This window comes from Lissotriton vulgaris, chromosome 7, assembly GCF_964263255.1.
Source record: "Lissotriton vulgaris chromosome 7, aLisVul1.2, whole genome shotgun sequence".
Taxonomy (NCBI): Eukaryota; Metazoa; Chordata; class Amphibia; order Caudata; family Salamandridae; genus Lissotriton; species Lissotriton vulgaris.
Genome location: NC_141695.1, coordinates 626,508,647 through 626,524,872, shown reverse-complemented (window position 1 = coordinate 626,524,872; position 16,226 = coordinate 626,508,647). Strand labels below are relative to the sequence as shown.

Genomic DNA, 16,226 nt, shown 5'->3' with positions numbered 1-16,226 from the left:
TCGTTAGTAGAGTTTGCCGTAACAGATTATATCTCATAGCATATATGGACTTTGATCCAATGTATTATAGATGTGCATACAAGGGTAACTTTACTAAGGTCATCACAGTTAATTCAGTGCCAGACACATAGTGGATACCGACTCAGAATTAGTGCAAGATGAAACCCAGACACAGTATTTGAGGTAACCTTAGTTTACTAAGGGGTAGCCTTGTCATGGACTGGAAATCTGGTGGACAAATTCATGGAAAGTACTCTACCACAAAATGGATCATCAGATTCCTCTAGCACAGATCTTCTATCTAGTCCGTAGTTCTCAATGTTTTATTTTTGCATGGCTAGTATATGCCCTAGCATCAGTTGTGGGTAGCCATGCCTACAGATTCTGTAATCGGTAGGAGGCAGAGAAGAAGGAGAGGCATATGTGGATGACCAATTACTTGCTGTGTGATACAGAAGAGAGGGAACCTGCATCCGCTTAGTTCAACAAAGTCAACAAAATGGAATTGAGAAGCTGGAGAAGCCGTGGAAGTCTACCGGTGGTGGTGTGGAGCCCCACAGGGCTCAGTGGAAACGGCTGGGGGCTCATGTGCTCCAAGGCCTCCTACAACTTCTTCCAGCCCCCGTTCATTATTGGAGAGCTCTGTCAGCTCCCAGTATAGGCGAACCTCTGCTCCTCTCCTTCTATCGATCTCGAGGACAACAAGTTGGAAGTGAGTGCCGCAGGCGCGGACTTGCTCTGTATAGGTAAGAGACAAGGGGGGGGATGCCGGGTATTAGGAGGTGACAGGACCAGACAGACAGCCTCAGTCTGGGGGCATGGAGGCCCAGTGAAGCTTGCAGTCCAGTAATTGCAAATGTACTCAGTTGTATTTAGCGTTCAGTTGGTTTGAGTGGCACGGGTACTCTTGAAACAGTCTATCATTCTGCAACATTTTTCCCCATCCTTCACACTCTTTTATCTTTGGCAAGTAAGTAGAACGTGGCATCATTTATTATTGCTGGGTAGAACGTGGAAAGACTACGGAGCTGTTTAAGGGCCTTCTATCCATGCCCAGTCAAGTACCCAGTTGAATACATTTAACAAAGGATACTGAGTCGTTGTAAAAAATAACACTTGCCAACCGCGCATATTGATCGCTTAGAACCTGGATAGTGTGTGAGTTTTCGATAAAGCCTAAGAGTCGTGGTACTCGGCAAGAGGTGCGCCTGAAAGGCTCTTGGCCTTCATGGATGACATTAAAAAGTGTTAATAAAGAATACCGAATACATGAAAACGAATTCTACTCTTTTCTTGATTGAGATCTAGACATACACTTTGAAAATAACCCAAGAGTAATTAAAAACGTGGTGGGGGCGCATTTGGACCGACATGTAATCTTCCTGAAGTGCAGGTGTAAGAATAAATTACTATAGAGTGATTGCCCAAGAATTAAGGATCTAATTGAATAACAATAACAATCCGAGGCTTCAATAGGGTGAGCTGGATCGAGAGAACCAAAACCGAGGATCAATCATCAATTGAGAATCAACACTGGAGTATTAATTGGATTAATAACTCAACAATATTACATAGTTTTGTTGTAAACGGATCAGTAATAATCAATATGGCTAAACAGAGGGTAACACGTTTTAAAAACCGTGAAATAATAGTTCAGGAAAAGAAGTCCATAGCAGGAATTTCGTTTTTTTTAAGTTAACACTATCCCAAATAGAAAGCACCTAAGGATTCTGAGACCTGTGGAAAAGGCAGAATTAAAAATAAACTATTACCACTATCACAGAATGGCCTGATGAATGTACACTTTGGGAGTAAAAGTATTAAGCGACAGCATTGCAACATTGAGATTTTATCTGGATTCTCATCTACGACTGTCTCCTAAATTGTATTCAAAGGATACATTTTCTAAGTTTTTATGTAAGCATGAAGTGATTCCTGGGCATGAATCTCCAATTAAAGAGACATGTATGACGATCACTCCTGAATCTGTTCTTCTTAAAATGGTCAACCATAATGTAAATTAGCAAAGAAGGAGCAGGGAACGGCATTTTAGTAAGGAGTATTGATTTAGATTTCAGAGCTGGAAGGGTTTCTAATTATAGTATAAGCAGAAATACTCCCAAACTCAAATTCTCACTTCTTCTTCCGGGCATAAGATTATCACATCTAGAGGAAAATGAGTTTGGCACAAAAGCAGAAAATGATGTAAACGATGTAAACAAATTCATAGGAAACATTCTTGATAAAAACAAAGTTGAGAGAGTCCAAAATATGGAAAATGGTGTAAGTGGTGAGCAAGGCCTTCAGTACAAGATACTGATTGACAAATCAATTCTGGATGTATTATCAGGTGACCCAAAACATCAGAATCAACAGGGTATGATATCAGGAAAACTAGAATCTTTTTAAGCAAAAACACTATTTATTCAGTAAATAAGTTCTATAACAAGATCAATGCAGTGCTTAATTTGTAAAAAAAAAAAGTGTCAGGGCCCTTCTCGCAAGGCCTCTACAGCCTACACCACCCCTGCTAGCACTTCGAATGACAGTACCAACATAACACCTAAGCATCCCACTCCCATAGTGTGACAATTCAGATTCGTTCAGGCCACACAAAGCTATAATAATGGTGTGAGAGTCTACTATTATCATTATGACCATGCTCGCCTCAAAATTAGATGGTGCCACCATGTAGTGCACTGTCACTAGCACCACTGCCGATCACAATGTACAAGTCTCTCAAAGAGTGGAAGGATGTGGAAAAAGAAGACCTTACAAGGATGACAGTAGAAAGGAGAATAGAATCTCATGCACACACGAAAACAATAGGGCTAAACAAACCCAAGGGCAACAAGGAGCAGAAGATTGCAAATTATAGTTGTCCTTTAAATAGTGAAAAAAGAGAGGACAGATGTACAATAAAGGAGAACATCACCATGCTGCCTAAAGTAAAGAAACTAGGAAAGAATTCTCAATGTTTAACAAAAAGCATTAAAAATAGTAGTTATAAAAAAAAGTGAAAGAGGGGAAGGAAAATTACTATAAGAGGTCTGAGCGTGCTCTGTTTCGATAATACTACATTGCATAAATCCTGCTGTCCAGGATTAGAAGTAGTATAACAACTTAATCCTCTGGCAAATAGCTCTGCCATTACAACATATAGAAAAGGGTGTGCCTTACAAGTGGATTTACACCTTTCTGAACGTAGCCCTTCAGAAAAAAACAGAAAGTTAAGAATTTGGAGAGAACAAAAAATGAACAATAAACGGAACCAGGTTCTGAGGTACTAGCGACCACTGAATCTAACCAGAGGGACGAGAATTAGAACGGAGAAAAGAAGGTGAAGAACAAAAGTACTCAAGCCTGGGACCAAAAAAATGTGACTTTAATGAAGGCAGTAGAGCTGTATACCCTCAGTATGGGAGAATAAAAGGATCTAAAGTTCAATGAGCACGAAGAGGTTCTAATAACAGTAAGTGACATATTGAAATATGATGGAGCCTCTAAGGAAATAATCACTACATTAACTGGATTTATTTTCGGATTGTGATTCTAGCATATTTTCAAACCAGTCTAAAATATTGGCAATTTTAAGAGCAGTGTTGACATTAAGCAAAATAATCACCAAGGATATCTTACTGGTCTCTCTCCCTTCAAATGTGCATTATAATATAGAATGGCCACATGGGATGGTGCAAGTCTACTCGAGAAGAGTGGTTCACTAACTCTTAAATGCCATATATGAAATAAGGTTCATGGGCTATGATATACATGAACCAACCCAAAATATGAGGGAATTGCGGCTGCCCCTTAATGACATAACCTGGGCCTGGGGACACCTCAGTTCAACAGAGAAAGAACGGTGGCAAACCAACGCGCTGGCCGCAGAATGAATTCTGAGATGCAAATTTATGCAGATGTCATGATGAAGAAAACTGACGTAACAGAAGAATGTGATTGGAATTGGATAGCAGGGGCAATTAATCTAGCAAATACAGCAGCAAAACATTGTTATTCCTGATACCCACATACTATGGTTGAGGTCCTGGAATATTGCAGGCATGGAAAGGAATTGGAAATGATGTCAGCACTGGTAGAAAATCAACTTACATTAGCTTACTTTGCAAGAAGCATTGGAAGCTGAATTAGATTATATCTATGGGATATGACTAGAAAGCCTTAAAGGGGAAGTTCGTGGAATTATGTCATTTATATCAGTAATATTCAACATATAAAGCAAAAGAATACTAACTGAATACAAGGAATGTGTTGCAGTAGCACTCTCTCGGTTTAAGGGAATTGGTAAAGGTGTTGCCCAAGCACATAATAAAGATCTAATAGTGGCTGATATTTATTTCCCACCAAATCACCATCATGATGGAGTGTTTAAAAATTTGACACAATTAATTATGCATTCGTTTGGGGAGGTAACAGAGTCAGTCTTTCTGGGCGTGGCTCTCGCCTCATCGTGCCACACTGCATTCCAGACTGGTTGTAATTCCTGCACCGCCTGAGTCACAGCATCAGATGCAATGGAGGATGAGGACATTTTCAATGAGTAAGTCATTGTTTGTTAGGAGCTTTGGCATGCCTTCTCGGGGCATGTCCTCATTACAATTATCACTACTGCTACACCTATTCGGAGTTTCTGTGCATGTTTTGAAATGTTGCTTAACCTTTTTACGTGCTATTTGACATAAATAAACGTAAGCAATTGTTATTTGACTTATCTTTTCCTTTTGAAAATGTCCCTCATTACACTGTATTGCTCATTGATATTTTTGGCAAAATGTGTTGGTTTTCTGGCAGAAGGAGAAAGTCATCAAAATAAAAAACAATACAACTCTCAAAATTAAAACAATCTCCGGCAAAATATTTCGAGCGGCTGTGGCACATGGGAACACTTGGTGGAAGCTTCCTCTTTAGTTATGAACACATAATAAAATCAGGCAAGGCCTGGTTCTGTGATGTGTGAATATACATTTTGCAGGGACTGTGTGGGGCCCTGAAAAGAGAGAGAACTGGGGAAAACCACCCTGACTGCAACCCCCAGGTGACTGGCTTGGTTACCATCTTTCTAAGATTCTGCATAAAGTCTCCTTCAAACTTTCACACAAAGTAAAACTACTGGCCGGAAGTGTACAGTATTTACCGAGTATAGACAGCGCTGGCCAGCTGCCATTGCAAACCAAGGCACAGTCTGGGTTCACATCTTTCATCCTCTTCGATCCATAGCTAGGTAGATCCTGCCACACGGTCTGGAGGCCAGGGGGAATACCTGGTATTAATTAGTCATTCCGTACTCACTGCCTTTGACAAGTATTTGCAATGCAATAGGACTCGCATTTACCCAAGTCCTATTGCATTGGAAACGGGAGTGCGGGCGGGCGGGCGAGAAGGCACGAACGGGAGTGGGGGGCTGTGGAGGGCCCAAAAAGTCACGGACTGCGGGAGGGGGTGGGGGGGGGAGACAGGGAAGAAAATAGTGTTCAGACTAAAGGGGCCATTAGCCATGGAAGGATACAAATTACGACATGGCCGTCATGAAGAGGGTCTAACAAGTCTAAACCAATCGTAAGGCAGCATTTAGGACCTAAACCAATGAAAAAGATAGGCGAAGAGTGGGTGGGGCTTCCACAAAGCTTCCATGCTATACTAAATACTGCACACCTCGCAAAGCGAGCAGCGCATGCGCTGCAACGCTAGGCTCAACCTAAAAAACTAGGTGCTATATTCATGTCCGAGTCACGCAGTGCAGCAAGTCACCTTGCTGCACTTTGGGACAGGGAAAGGGCAGGAATGTGTTGTATTTAATTCATTACGGCGCATTCCTGCCTTTTCCCTGGAGCTTACGGTCTTTTGGCTGCCTAGTGCCAATGCAGGCACCCTTGAAAGAGTCAAACAATAGGAGTGTCAGGGGGATATGAGGTAAGGCTGCCCCCCACTCTACTCAACAACAACAATGTGGAGCCTTACCTATTTACAACACCTATATACTAGGCCTGCTAGGGGGATTTTCTATACCATAATTTTTCAAGTCCCATGGGTGTGTGAATTAGCACTAATCCCTTAGGTCAAGGTGTATATTCTATATGTAAAAATGTCTCAACAGGCCAAAACTCACTGTGAAAAAATTGGTGAGTAGAGAGAGAGTGTCTCACGGTAACAACACCTGAGGGGGTTCCTGGCTAGCAATTACCAGTCTACCCACTTCTCATCATCGTTCACTCTCTCTCTGTGTGATGTGTAAAGAAAGAAAACCAAAAATTACGGTGGTCATGAATGATACATAATTTGTGAGGTGCACTGATAGTGTACAAAACCCAATATGTGCACTATTCAAAGAATTCCATATATATACACACCTAGAACCCCAAAGAGAACCAGAGCATTCGGTTCACAAAAATGAAATTAAAAGTCTGGTGAGGTTTGCTAGCTATTCAACTTAATTCCGGTGCTGCAAACCCTCCCAATTAAAAGATGGTTAACTGTATACCATACTCATTTGTTTAATGCCAACATGTTTCGTTGCTCAACATTCCAGCAACTTCGTCAGGGCAGCGTGGGGTTCACTAATATCGATCTTCACACTAAATCGATCAAAGGACCTGATGGTTGCCAAGTTAATGCATACCGACAACCATACAATAAAAATGGACCCCGTGCCTCACGATCACGTGTCAGTCAGTGGCTCGGTAAATCTCAAGCCCCTGTAGCCGCGTCCCTCCGGCGCTTCTGCAGCTCCTTGAAACAGTGCCTGCGTTGTAAGGTGGATTTATTTTGTGAAGAAGGGGCACCTTCCTGCACAAAAACAATCCCCTGAGGCGTTTTCCTCTTGTTATGTGTGCTTCAGAATGCAGCACACTTAGAAATAGGAATAAAAGAGGAGAAATAAACATATTTCTCCTCGTTACGCCTCACCTGGGGAGGCGTAGGTTTTTGGTGCATTCCCAGGTCCAGCACTTCTGGTAAATCTGGGAATGCATCAAAATCCTTAAATATTGCGTGGGAACACCTAAGTAACGTCCACGGAAACCCCTTCCTGGCATAGAGTAATACAGGCAGCGATTTGCGATGCATTACTTACTCAAGATATATGAAGCCACCCATGGTCACACAAGGTGGCCTTGCTTGGATTCATAAATCTCATTTTTTTAATCATGTCACTCTTGCAGCACGAAGTTTGGTGCAACACCGACGCAAAGGGGATCGTAAATATGCCCCCAGGTTCACTTAGTTAAGTTCTCCAGAGTCCTCACAATACAGAAGTGAAAGGGGAATATTGGGAAACCTTTCATCATGCACATGCTATTTTGGATATGCTGCAATATGTAACAAGTCACACAGTACCTCAAAACAAGAGGAAAAGAAGAACCCTACTTATGGGAGACTGTATGGATTTTACAGGCATGGGCACGGGTAAAAAGACATACCACTGAACTAAGGCCTGGTGCCACCAGTCTTCAGTGACCCCAAAGCCTTGTGTCAGGGTGTAGTAGCCACCCTTGACTGCAGGTACAGATACATTATGGATGCACCTGTGGAGCCTGCAGAGCCCTGTGCTCTGCTGGTGACTGTCACAGTCTCATGTAAAGCCTCAAGTTGAGTCACAGGTTCTTATTCCACTGTCAGAAACACATAGAAAAGACCAGACCAATCGAACATGATTAGTGGGGCAGCTTCCACAGCGATGAGAGTACTTTCGTCCAGACAAAGTTCTAGTTGTATTGCAAGGGATTACAGTAATAGTCCATGCAGGTGTAAGCAAGCAGAAAGGTTTTATTAATAACCAATGCTGCCAGAACAGCTGCCTCCATAAAAGGTTTGTAACCCTGGAGCAGGATACTGCCAAAGGTACTAAATGATAATCTATAAGTTTGTTTTCCTACCTCAAATGATTAGACCTTTGTAACAAAGAGCATCATATTGCTATGTGATGTCATGTATGATGATTAGACAACCACATGATCATTGCGTAACACTTTTTCTGACACCCACCCAGGGTTTCCTACCTTTCCACTCAACCCCACGCCTCTTTGCCATGTATGGATAAGGGCTGGTCACTATTGAAGGCCCTCTTGTACAGATATGGCTGGTCTCTATTTTCCAGATGCTGAGCAGTAGCCAGAATATCAAATTCCTCATCATAGCAGATATGTGTGAGTGTACCGCTCTCCTTTGTCACGTCTCTTTAAAATAGATGGCACTTATAGACTTTCTAAAGACTCCAAGTAAAGCAGCAGCGTACTGGAAGGAAAGTAAGATCACAAATAAGTCAAAACCACTCTTTGCTGGTGGATCAGGAATATCAGACTCTTCTTGCTGCCTAGCTCCACATTCTGGTATCTGTGGAGGCAATTTTGAGAGGTGGACCACTGCTCAGAGGTATTTTGAGATTCCCCCAATCATGATATAGCACTGTGCTCAAAGCATAAATGTTTTCAACTGGATGCCATAGTTAGTCGTCCAGCATTTATTATGTTGTTCTCCTGAAAGTTCCCTTATTCGTTTTTGCTTTGTGCCCTCTTGTCTCTGAAACTACCCTGTTACCAATGACCAGGCAAAGGTCGAAAGTCTGTTATAAACAAAGATATCCACTGGGGGAGAGTAAACACCAATTCTCAGATATGATTATTGGAAGTTCAAAATACCACTTTATAATTTCATCAAGTACCCATACCTAGGGTGACATCGGTCCTGGGTTGCTTGTGTTCCAGTTCAGGGAGGAACTGGCTTAGTTCAGGCTGGAATATTCCCATGAGGAGCAGGGTCAAGACAGATTTGCGTATGGCTGGGTCCAAACTGAGGTGGCATGGTGAGCAAAAGAACAATGAGTAGGAGGGCTCCCCCGAACGATTGCCAGAGGTTGGACCTTTTACAAGCAGCCTCCAATTAGTGGGTATCCCATGCAAGATTACCAGCAGTGATACTCACAGTGTGTCAGGGAGGGTTACCAGTTGTGTTGAGAACAGTAGAGGAGGGTCCAAGGGTATTGGATCTGGATATTGATTCCTATTATGATGAAGAAACTGTGCTGAAGGCTTTGGACCTTTCAAGCATCGTATTGTTAAGTGAAGGTGGGGTGTGGGCATTTGTTCCTCTCTTCCACGTAATCAAATTCAGCCAATAGGATAATTCCTTTTTTGTAACACAGGACAATAATCAAGAATAGTTTGAATATAAGTAGTATTTTTTTGGCATCAGCCTCTTTGTCAATTCATTGTAAAAGGATTTCACTCTTTTAGAAAAAGGAACAGCTGACACGTGTTTCGCCCTTCGTGACAAATTAAGCCAGGGTTTTCTCAAGGCTAGTTATTGTATTCAGCAGTCCTTGAGTCAAAAAGTACATTTTTGGATTCCTATTTGCTTCAAGTGTAAATATCCAAGGCATGTAGTGTCCATATACTGGCTGTAAACTCAAGAGAAGTCCCAGGATAATCCGGTGTGAGGGTCGATCCAGCCTATGCTGGATCGACCCTCACAGGGATTACCCTAGGACTAAATTGTATGTCTAGGCTCAATAACAAGTATCAATGTCTGTAGGGAGCACGTGCAGTCTCATCTCTGATGCTTCTTGGTGACCGACCCCAACAGCCTCTCTGAAACAGTCTGACTCTAGTTGGGTAAATGAGGTACTATTTAATTAACTGACAGAAACATCTGTTATTTACTGGAGGTAGATACTGCACAAGTGGGATAGAAAGCACTATATAAACTACGTCATTAAACACCTACAGTTCTAAGGAAAGCTTTAAAAGAAGACAGACACTGGCAACAGGGGAGTTATTTTATGACTCGAAGAAGCCTCTCCGTCCAACTTAGCAGAATCGAAACATTTTTTTTCTTTGGGGTTGATCATGGTCTACCCAAATTAAAGTACCTCTCTGGTCCAGTGGATTTATAGAGAGGTAGATAACATTAAAAGTATGATCTCCTAAGGAGGAATTGGCTCCTTGCTGAGCCACGATGGCGACCTGGGGATTTGCACAATCTTCAGACAAAATTTGCATTCAGTGACAAGATTTCCACATGAGTGTCCGAACCCTTCTACCTTTCCATAGTTTTTAAGTATGTCCTCCTGACACCAAGGGCTGCAGTTTCCTCTGGGAGGTGTTTCTCCCCCTGGCTGTGAGGGGAGCTCTGTGCTGGCCTTGGTCCATTGCTCACCCATTCCTGGGCTGAGCACTTAAGTGGGCCGGTTTTGGGCCCAATCCTTGAATCTCTAACTCGGACTACTCTTCACCCCACCTCAGAGAAGCTCCGGAGCCCTCGTGGTGTCCTTCAATATTTCATGGAGAAGAATTCATGTGAGACCCATATGGTTACCTTACCGCCTTTGCTGTGGCTCCAAACGTACAAGCACAGCACAGGTGCTATCTTATTACAGGGCTACAGAAACAGAGAGAGTAAGATGGACACTTGATGGATGGATAGTCAAGACTGGAGTGGACTGACCAAAAGTATACACAACTGCGCATTCAACTGTTCATAATATTTGCCTCGTCATCTGCGCTGCTGCCAGCTAGTGATGGTTTTGCCAGGCACACACACACATACACTCACACACACACTAATGCCTATTTACAGACTATGTGGGTGCTTGCTTTCCACAGAAACCTAACAAGGACCATTCCATTGCAGCACTTTTGTAGGGGTCTCATGCAAAACACACCAATGAGGGGTACAATTATAAAGATAAACATACAAGTATCACCCAAAGGTGCCCATTATTATTGGGGTTCAGACAGGCACGCAACGTCCCCCCCCCCCCCCCCTCCACCCCCTGTCGTGTGTCCCAGCCGGGGCTGCTGCTGTGGGCTCGGCTGGGCAGTGTCTGGAGTCTTTTCCCTGGCATGCCTGAGTTCTTCACGGGTCTTTAAAAGACTATTTGCTTATTTACATACGTTTGTAAACTGGTTACAGAGGCTTAGTGTTTTTTTCTGGTTCCAGTACCTTGTGGGCCCCCACTCTGCCTATTCCTTCCATTTGTATTTTACAATTACTGCCATAGTGTGAGAATGCATTTCGTGAAAAGGAATATAAAGTAGAGTTAGCCAAAAGAATGCCAGCCATGTGTGGTTTAAAGAGCCTGCAAAGACCTTGTCTTGACACTAAATAGAGTTATAAATAAAAAAGCATGTATTCATTTGTATTGTGACTTTTCTGTCTTTGTTCCTTTTAATTATAAGTCATTGATCATTCAGGCAGCCCTAGAACATAATTTAAATGTCTTTAAATTTATATTTGCTGGTCGAAATATGCACAGATAAGTGCTGAAAATACAGCTTTAGGTGACTGCTTATTTTTGTACAATCTGAGACATCAAAATAATGAGCTAGCAACCCTAATCATAAGACTGGAAGTTTGCTGCAAGATCAGCACATTATTTTCTCCACCCTCGATCCCTTATTAATGCCATAATAGCAATAGTTTAACTTATATCTGAACCCCTACGCCACCCTCAATAACATGCTAAGTTCAAGTGCCTGGGAATGCACCTTGCATTCATACAACTCATTTGTCATTCTCACCCTCCACTTTCAAGCTGACCCTGCACTCACAGTAATCACAATGCACTCACACTGATCACCATGCACTCACACCATTCACCCGCTCACCCTGCACTCACAGGGATCACTCTGCGCTCACAATGCACTTGCACTGTTCTCCCTGCAGTCACAGGAGCACACCACTCACCCTGCCCTCATGGGACACTTCCCTCACCGGTCCCACTCACTGCTCCATCTGCAAACTAACTCAAACAAGCCCATCACTAACCATTCATTAATTTGCCCACTCTGCACTTACATTTGTTCCCAAAATATGGTCACATCACTCACCCTGCAGTCACTCCTCTTGCCCTACACTCACACTGTCGCATTGCTCACCGTGTACTCACAAGGGCACTCCTGTCACCCACAAAGAGCACAGGGTTAATATGCCTGCTATCAAGAATGTGTACCATGCAGATCACAGAACTGAGTGTGAGTAAACTATGAGTAGCGTGAAAAAAATGAAATCTTTGTCAGAAAGGTGCTATAAAGAGATGAGGTGCACTGTTGGCGAGTAGTAGTAAGGGAATTAATGGAAAAGGAGGAAATGGGGGGGGGGCACAAAAAAACAAAAAAATGTGCAACCAGTGCTAGGACCAGCCTTGGCTGAAGTGATACCCCTTTTGCTATACTACTATATTCAAACCCCATCACTCTTATGGGTTCACTGGTGTCCTTCCACCACTCTCACTCATCAGAAACTTTCCCCGACTCGTTACTGGTGCCTGCTGCCTCGCTCCTCCCAGCCCCTGTGAAGGCCCTGCACCCTCAGAGGTTTCAAGCGGCGTTACCTGCCGACAGGACGAGGAAGGCCACAGCGATGAGTGCGCAGTCGAACCCGTGTCTTTCCCACCAGCTGCTGCTCTTCACCAGGGCCTGGACCATCGCGGAGAGCTCCCCCATCAGAGGCTCCTCCCCTGAGGCCCCGTCTGGGGGTGACCTCGGGCACGGACCGGCGGGGCCACCTGCGAGGAGGGGAGCCGCAGCCTCGTCCTTCTCCTCATCCTTCTCGGAAGCCAGCCGGTGGCCGCTTGGAGGAGAAGCACTCCTTCTTGTCCCTGGACCCCCTCGGCTGGTGTCTTCTTCTGAGGCCGGCCCCAGGCCGCGCTGCTGCCGGTTCCTCCATCTGAGAAGCACCTGCTCCGGAGTTGGCGGATCAGGAGACGGTGTGACCTCCTTCCCAGGACCCTGGTCACTCTCCTCTCTGAAGCATCCTTCTTCCGCGCTCGAACAGCCATCCGGACTTTGTTCCAAGGACACCTCCTCTCCGGGGGTCACCTGGCCGCGCATCTCCTCTTCAGGGTTCGGACAGGGGTCGGGCACAGCGGTGTCCTTGGCGGGCAGCGCTCGGGACGACTCCTCCGGGCCGCGGGGTGGGTCGGAACCCTCGCCCGCCTGGGATTGCACCGGATGGGACGCGGCACCTGCTGGCTGCATCTCTGTCCCACGGTGGAGCTTTTCCTCCGCCCTCCCGGGACAGAGCCTCGCGCAGCACGAGCCCAGCTTCAGTCAGCAGAGTCAGCTCGGTCTCTAATGGGCCATCCCGTCACGGGCTCGCGAGGCAGGAACCCGGCCGGACTCTGCACTGTCAGCCTAGGCTAATGACACATCCCAGGAGCAGCCGCATGCATCCGACCTGTCCCGCACATGCACTCACACTGGAAGGACCTGTTCCTTAAATAATGCAATGGGAAGCTGCCCTTGGGCGCGGGCCTGTCTCCAATGCACATAGCTGTTTATCGTTAATGCATTTCTTATTTACACCATCCATATTTCCCATCCTCCTACACCTAGTCCCTGATACTCTCTCTTCTATCCATCTCTTCACATTTTTCGCTCACGGAAATGTATTGCGCCTCCTTGTCACCTCGTCCAGAGGGCACGGGATCACGCTGAAAGGAAAATCCCTGCTGCTGCAGGCCGGTGCCGGGGTGCTCCGAAAGAAGGAGGGTGCGGGGCTTGGGGATGGCAAGGGTAGCACTTATGCAAATAACTGCACGTGCACTTGCAACCCAGACAATCGCCACAGTTTGAGTGACTTTCACAAGAGGCTCTGACATCAGAAACGATATCCACAGTGGGTGCCCCCCACAAAACCCTTGCCCATTACCAGGGCTCCGCACTGCTTGTTGACCAGCCCCGCTGCCCTGCACAAGGAGCACTGCGAGCACCAGCGTCAATCGGTCGCGTTATCCCTGCCCTGACTAGGCACTTGCCACACAGATACTTTGGTGCCTTTATCAAGCAACGGGAGATAATTCCATCATTCTGATCACTCCGAGCCCAATGCCCCTGCCCCGAAGAAGAGGGAGCAGCAGCAGTGGTTGTGTAGGGCTGCAGTCCTGTTGTAGGTTCAGGCTGGACACAGAGAGTCCGGCCTTCCCTAGAAGGAAAGATATAGAGAGATGACGTGTTGCCAATCAGTGTTGAAACTTGTTTTTGTGTGCTGTGGAAAAACAGCCAGTGCAATTCATAACGCCACCCCCTGCCGTTGGCTTATGGTTCACAGGGTCGGGCTTTTTACTCACCAGGCACGTATAGGAAGCAGGCATTTCAGGCCATACTTTTTTTTAACCATTTCTCCCTATTGCTGCATGCTGCACACACCCGGCAGGGGTCAGTAGGCCTTTGGATCGGAATCTAGGGCTCCAGGAGGCATTAGTAGGCAGTGTTTCCCCCAGTGATGGAACAAACCCCTTCCAGGTGGCGAATCACCCTCCCCCTTTCCTGCCCACTTCCCACCAAACTGCGTTCCTGTAACTCCTCAAATCACCACTGACAAGCGTGCTTTGGTGCCATCACAGGTGGCAGTTTATTCAACATCACATGTTTGTACATTTTCAAAGTTCATGGTCTTATCATCTGTTCCTCTAATGTCCATGCTACACGTTTACATTAACTGGTCTTTGCCCTCGTTTTTGCTCGCAGTATGGACCCAGCGTCCTCAATTTCCCGCAAGGGAAGGGACCCCCTGTCTGGGCCTCCGATTCACAGGTCTAGGCTTCAACTTGCAACCGACTCCGATGGTGTCCGCCTAGACCTGCCCAGACTGAAAGTGCCGTCCCGTTTCATGGGCCCTCCATGCCCCCAGGGGTCCCTGCCCTGTGGCATCTGATTACTTGAGCATCTACTCTATCTTTCCTGAGGCTGAGTCCTTGCATCTTTCTTCCTCGATATCCCTGCCGTGAGGCATTCCAAGGGTCCTGCGGTAGCACCACATCTACTTTTTCTAAGGCGGCACGCCGCTCCTTGGCTCCCTCAGTGACCTGCCATTAGGTATCCCAAGGACACTGTGAGAGCCTTCCATCTACTTTTTAGTAAGTTCTCTCTTTTTTTTACCTTCCTTGACTCTGTTCCGCTTCCCCTCTACCCTTGCGGCTGAGACGCCCGCTTTCTTTTGGTGTGGGAGGATGGGATTCTTTTATCTTCTCTGCTGCGAGGGGGGAGTGTGGTTGTCTTTACCTGTGGCCTGCTGGCCCTTTTTATCCCCCTCGCCCTAACTTGCTGGCCCCTGGTTTTGGGGGTTCACGGTCGCACTTGGGGACCAATCCTGTTCGCCCCTGCCTAGTTTTAATCCTAATGGGGTTGGCGGGGGGGCAGGACCCATTGGGTTCGGCTTCACCTTCCTGGGTTACTTTGTGGGCCCTCGATAGACGAGGTGTGAGGTTTGGAACTGGCCGCAGTGCGCCCCAGCTGGAGGTCCCTCAGAAGCAGGGCCAGGCTGAGAACCAAAAGCAGCCCTTGCAGATTTGGTCGTACTATCAACCCACCACGCTGGATAGACATAGACCACAGTGCAGCAAGAAAGCCCAACCATTACAATGTACATGGGAGGTTTGAGGGGTGCATTACTATTTTTTTAAATGGATAAAAAATGATGCATTTAGCAATTATTCATCATGTCCTACAGTTTTTGGGATCTCCTTTTCCCCCTTATTAATCTTATCCTACCCGTTTATTCTTTCTCTCGATCCTTTACACCCTAATCTCTAACTATAACATCTCCGGGGCCGGTTCACAGAACTAATCTGAGATAAAATCCTAAACTTATTACTTTTGGTATTCACAGAAGACATTTAGTAGTAGTAAAGTTAGGACTCTTAACTTTACTACTACTAAACTGAGATACAATTCTAAACTTACTACTTTTGGTATTCACAGAAGGCATTTAGTAGTAGTAAAGTTAGGACTTCAAACTTTACTCCTACTAAATGCCTTTTTTGAATACCAAAAGTCGTAAATTTAGGATTTTATCTCAGTTTAGTAGTAGTAAAGTTAAGAGTCCTAACTTTACTACAAATGAGAGTAACCATACGGGAAGTGTTCAGTGGTTTATTTTGAGGAAGAAGGGGTGTTGGTTGAAGAGTTTAGGAGCAAGTAAATTGGGTAAGGAAGATGAGGTGGGTAAGCCTAATGTGAAATTGAAGCGTGGGAATAAACCCAGACTAAGAGATTCAGGATGAAGATGGTGTTTATTGCCAGAAGGAAACTCCAGCCACATGCAAGAACAACCTCCAGAATCCTCTGCCAGTTAGCCCAGTGGATTCAACTATATACATTCTAAATGGAATATTCTGTGAGGCAGAATAGCTCCATGGAAATAAACAAAGTACAGAATAGAATATCACACATCTTCCCCCATACAAAAACTTGAGAAAGAAATTACACATTTTT

At 45.2% G+C, this 16,226-nt stretch overlaps 1 protein-coding gene across 1 annotated transcript in view; it reads right to left on the bottom strand.

Moving 5' to 3' along the window:
• FADS6 (fatty acid desaturase 6) overlaps positions 1-13,201 on the bottom strand; it is a 214,794-nt gene extending 201,593 nt beyond the window's left edge. The window contains exon 1 of the mRNA XM_086930804.1: positions 12,344-13,201. Within this exon, the coding sequence (XP_086786930.1) occupies positions 12,344-12,989 (646 nt within the window). The 5' untranslated portion in view covers positions 12,990-13,201. The remainder of the gene's footprint in view (positions 1-12,343) is intronic.
• Between the last annotated feature and the right edge of the window lie 3,025 nt (positions 13,202-16,226).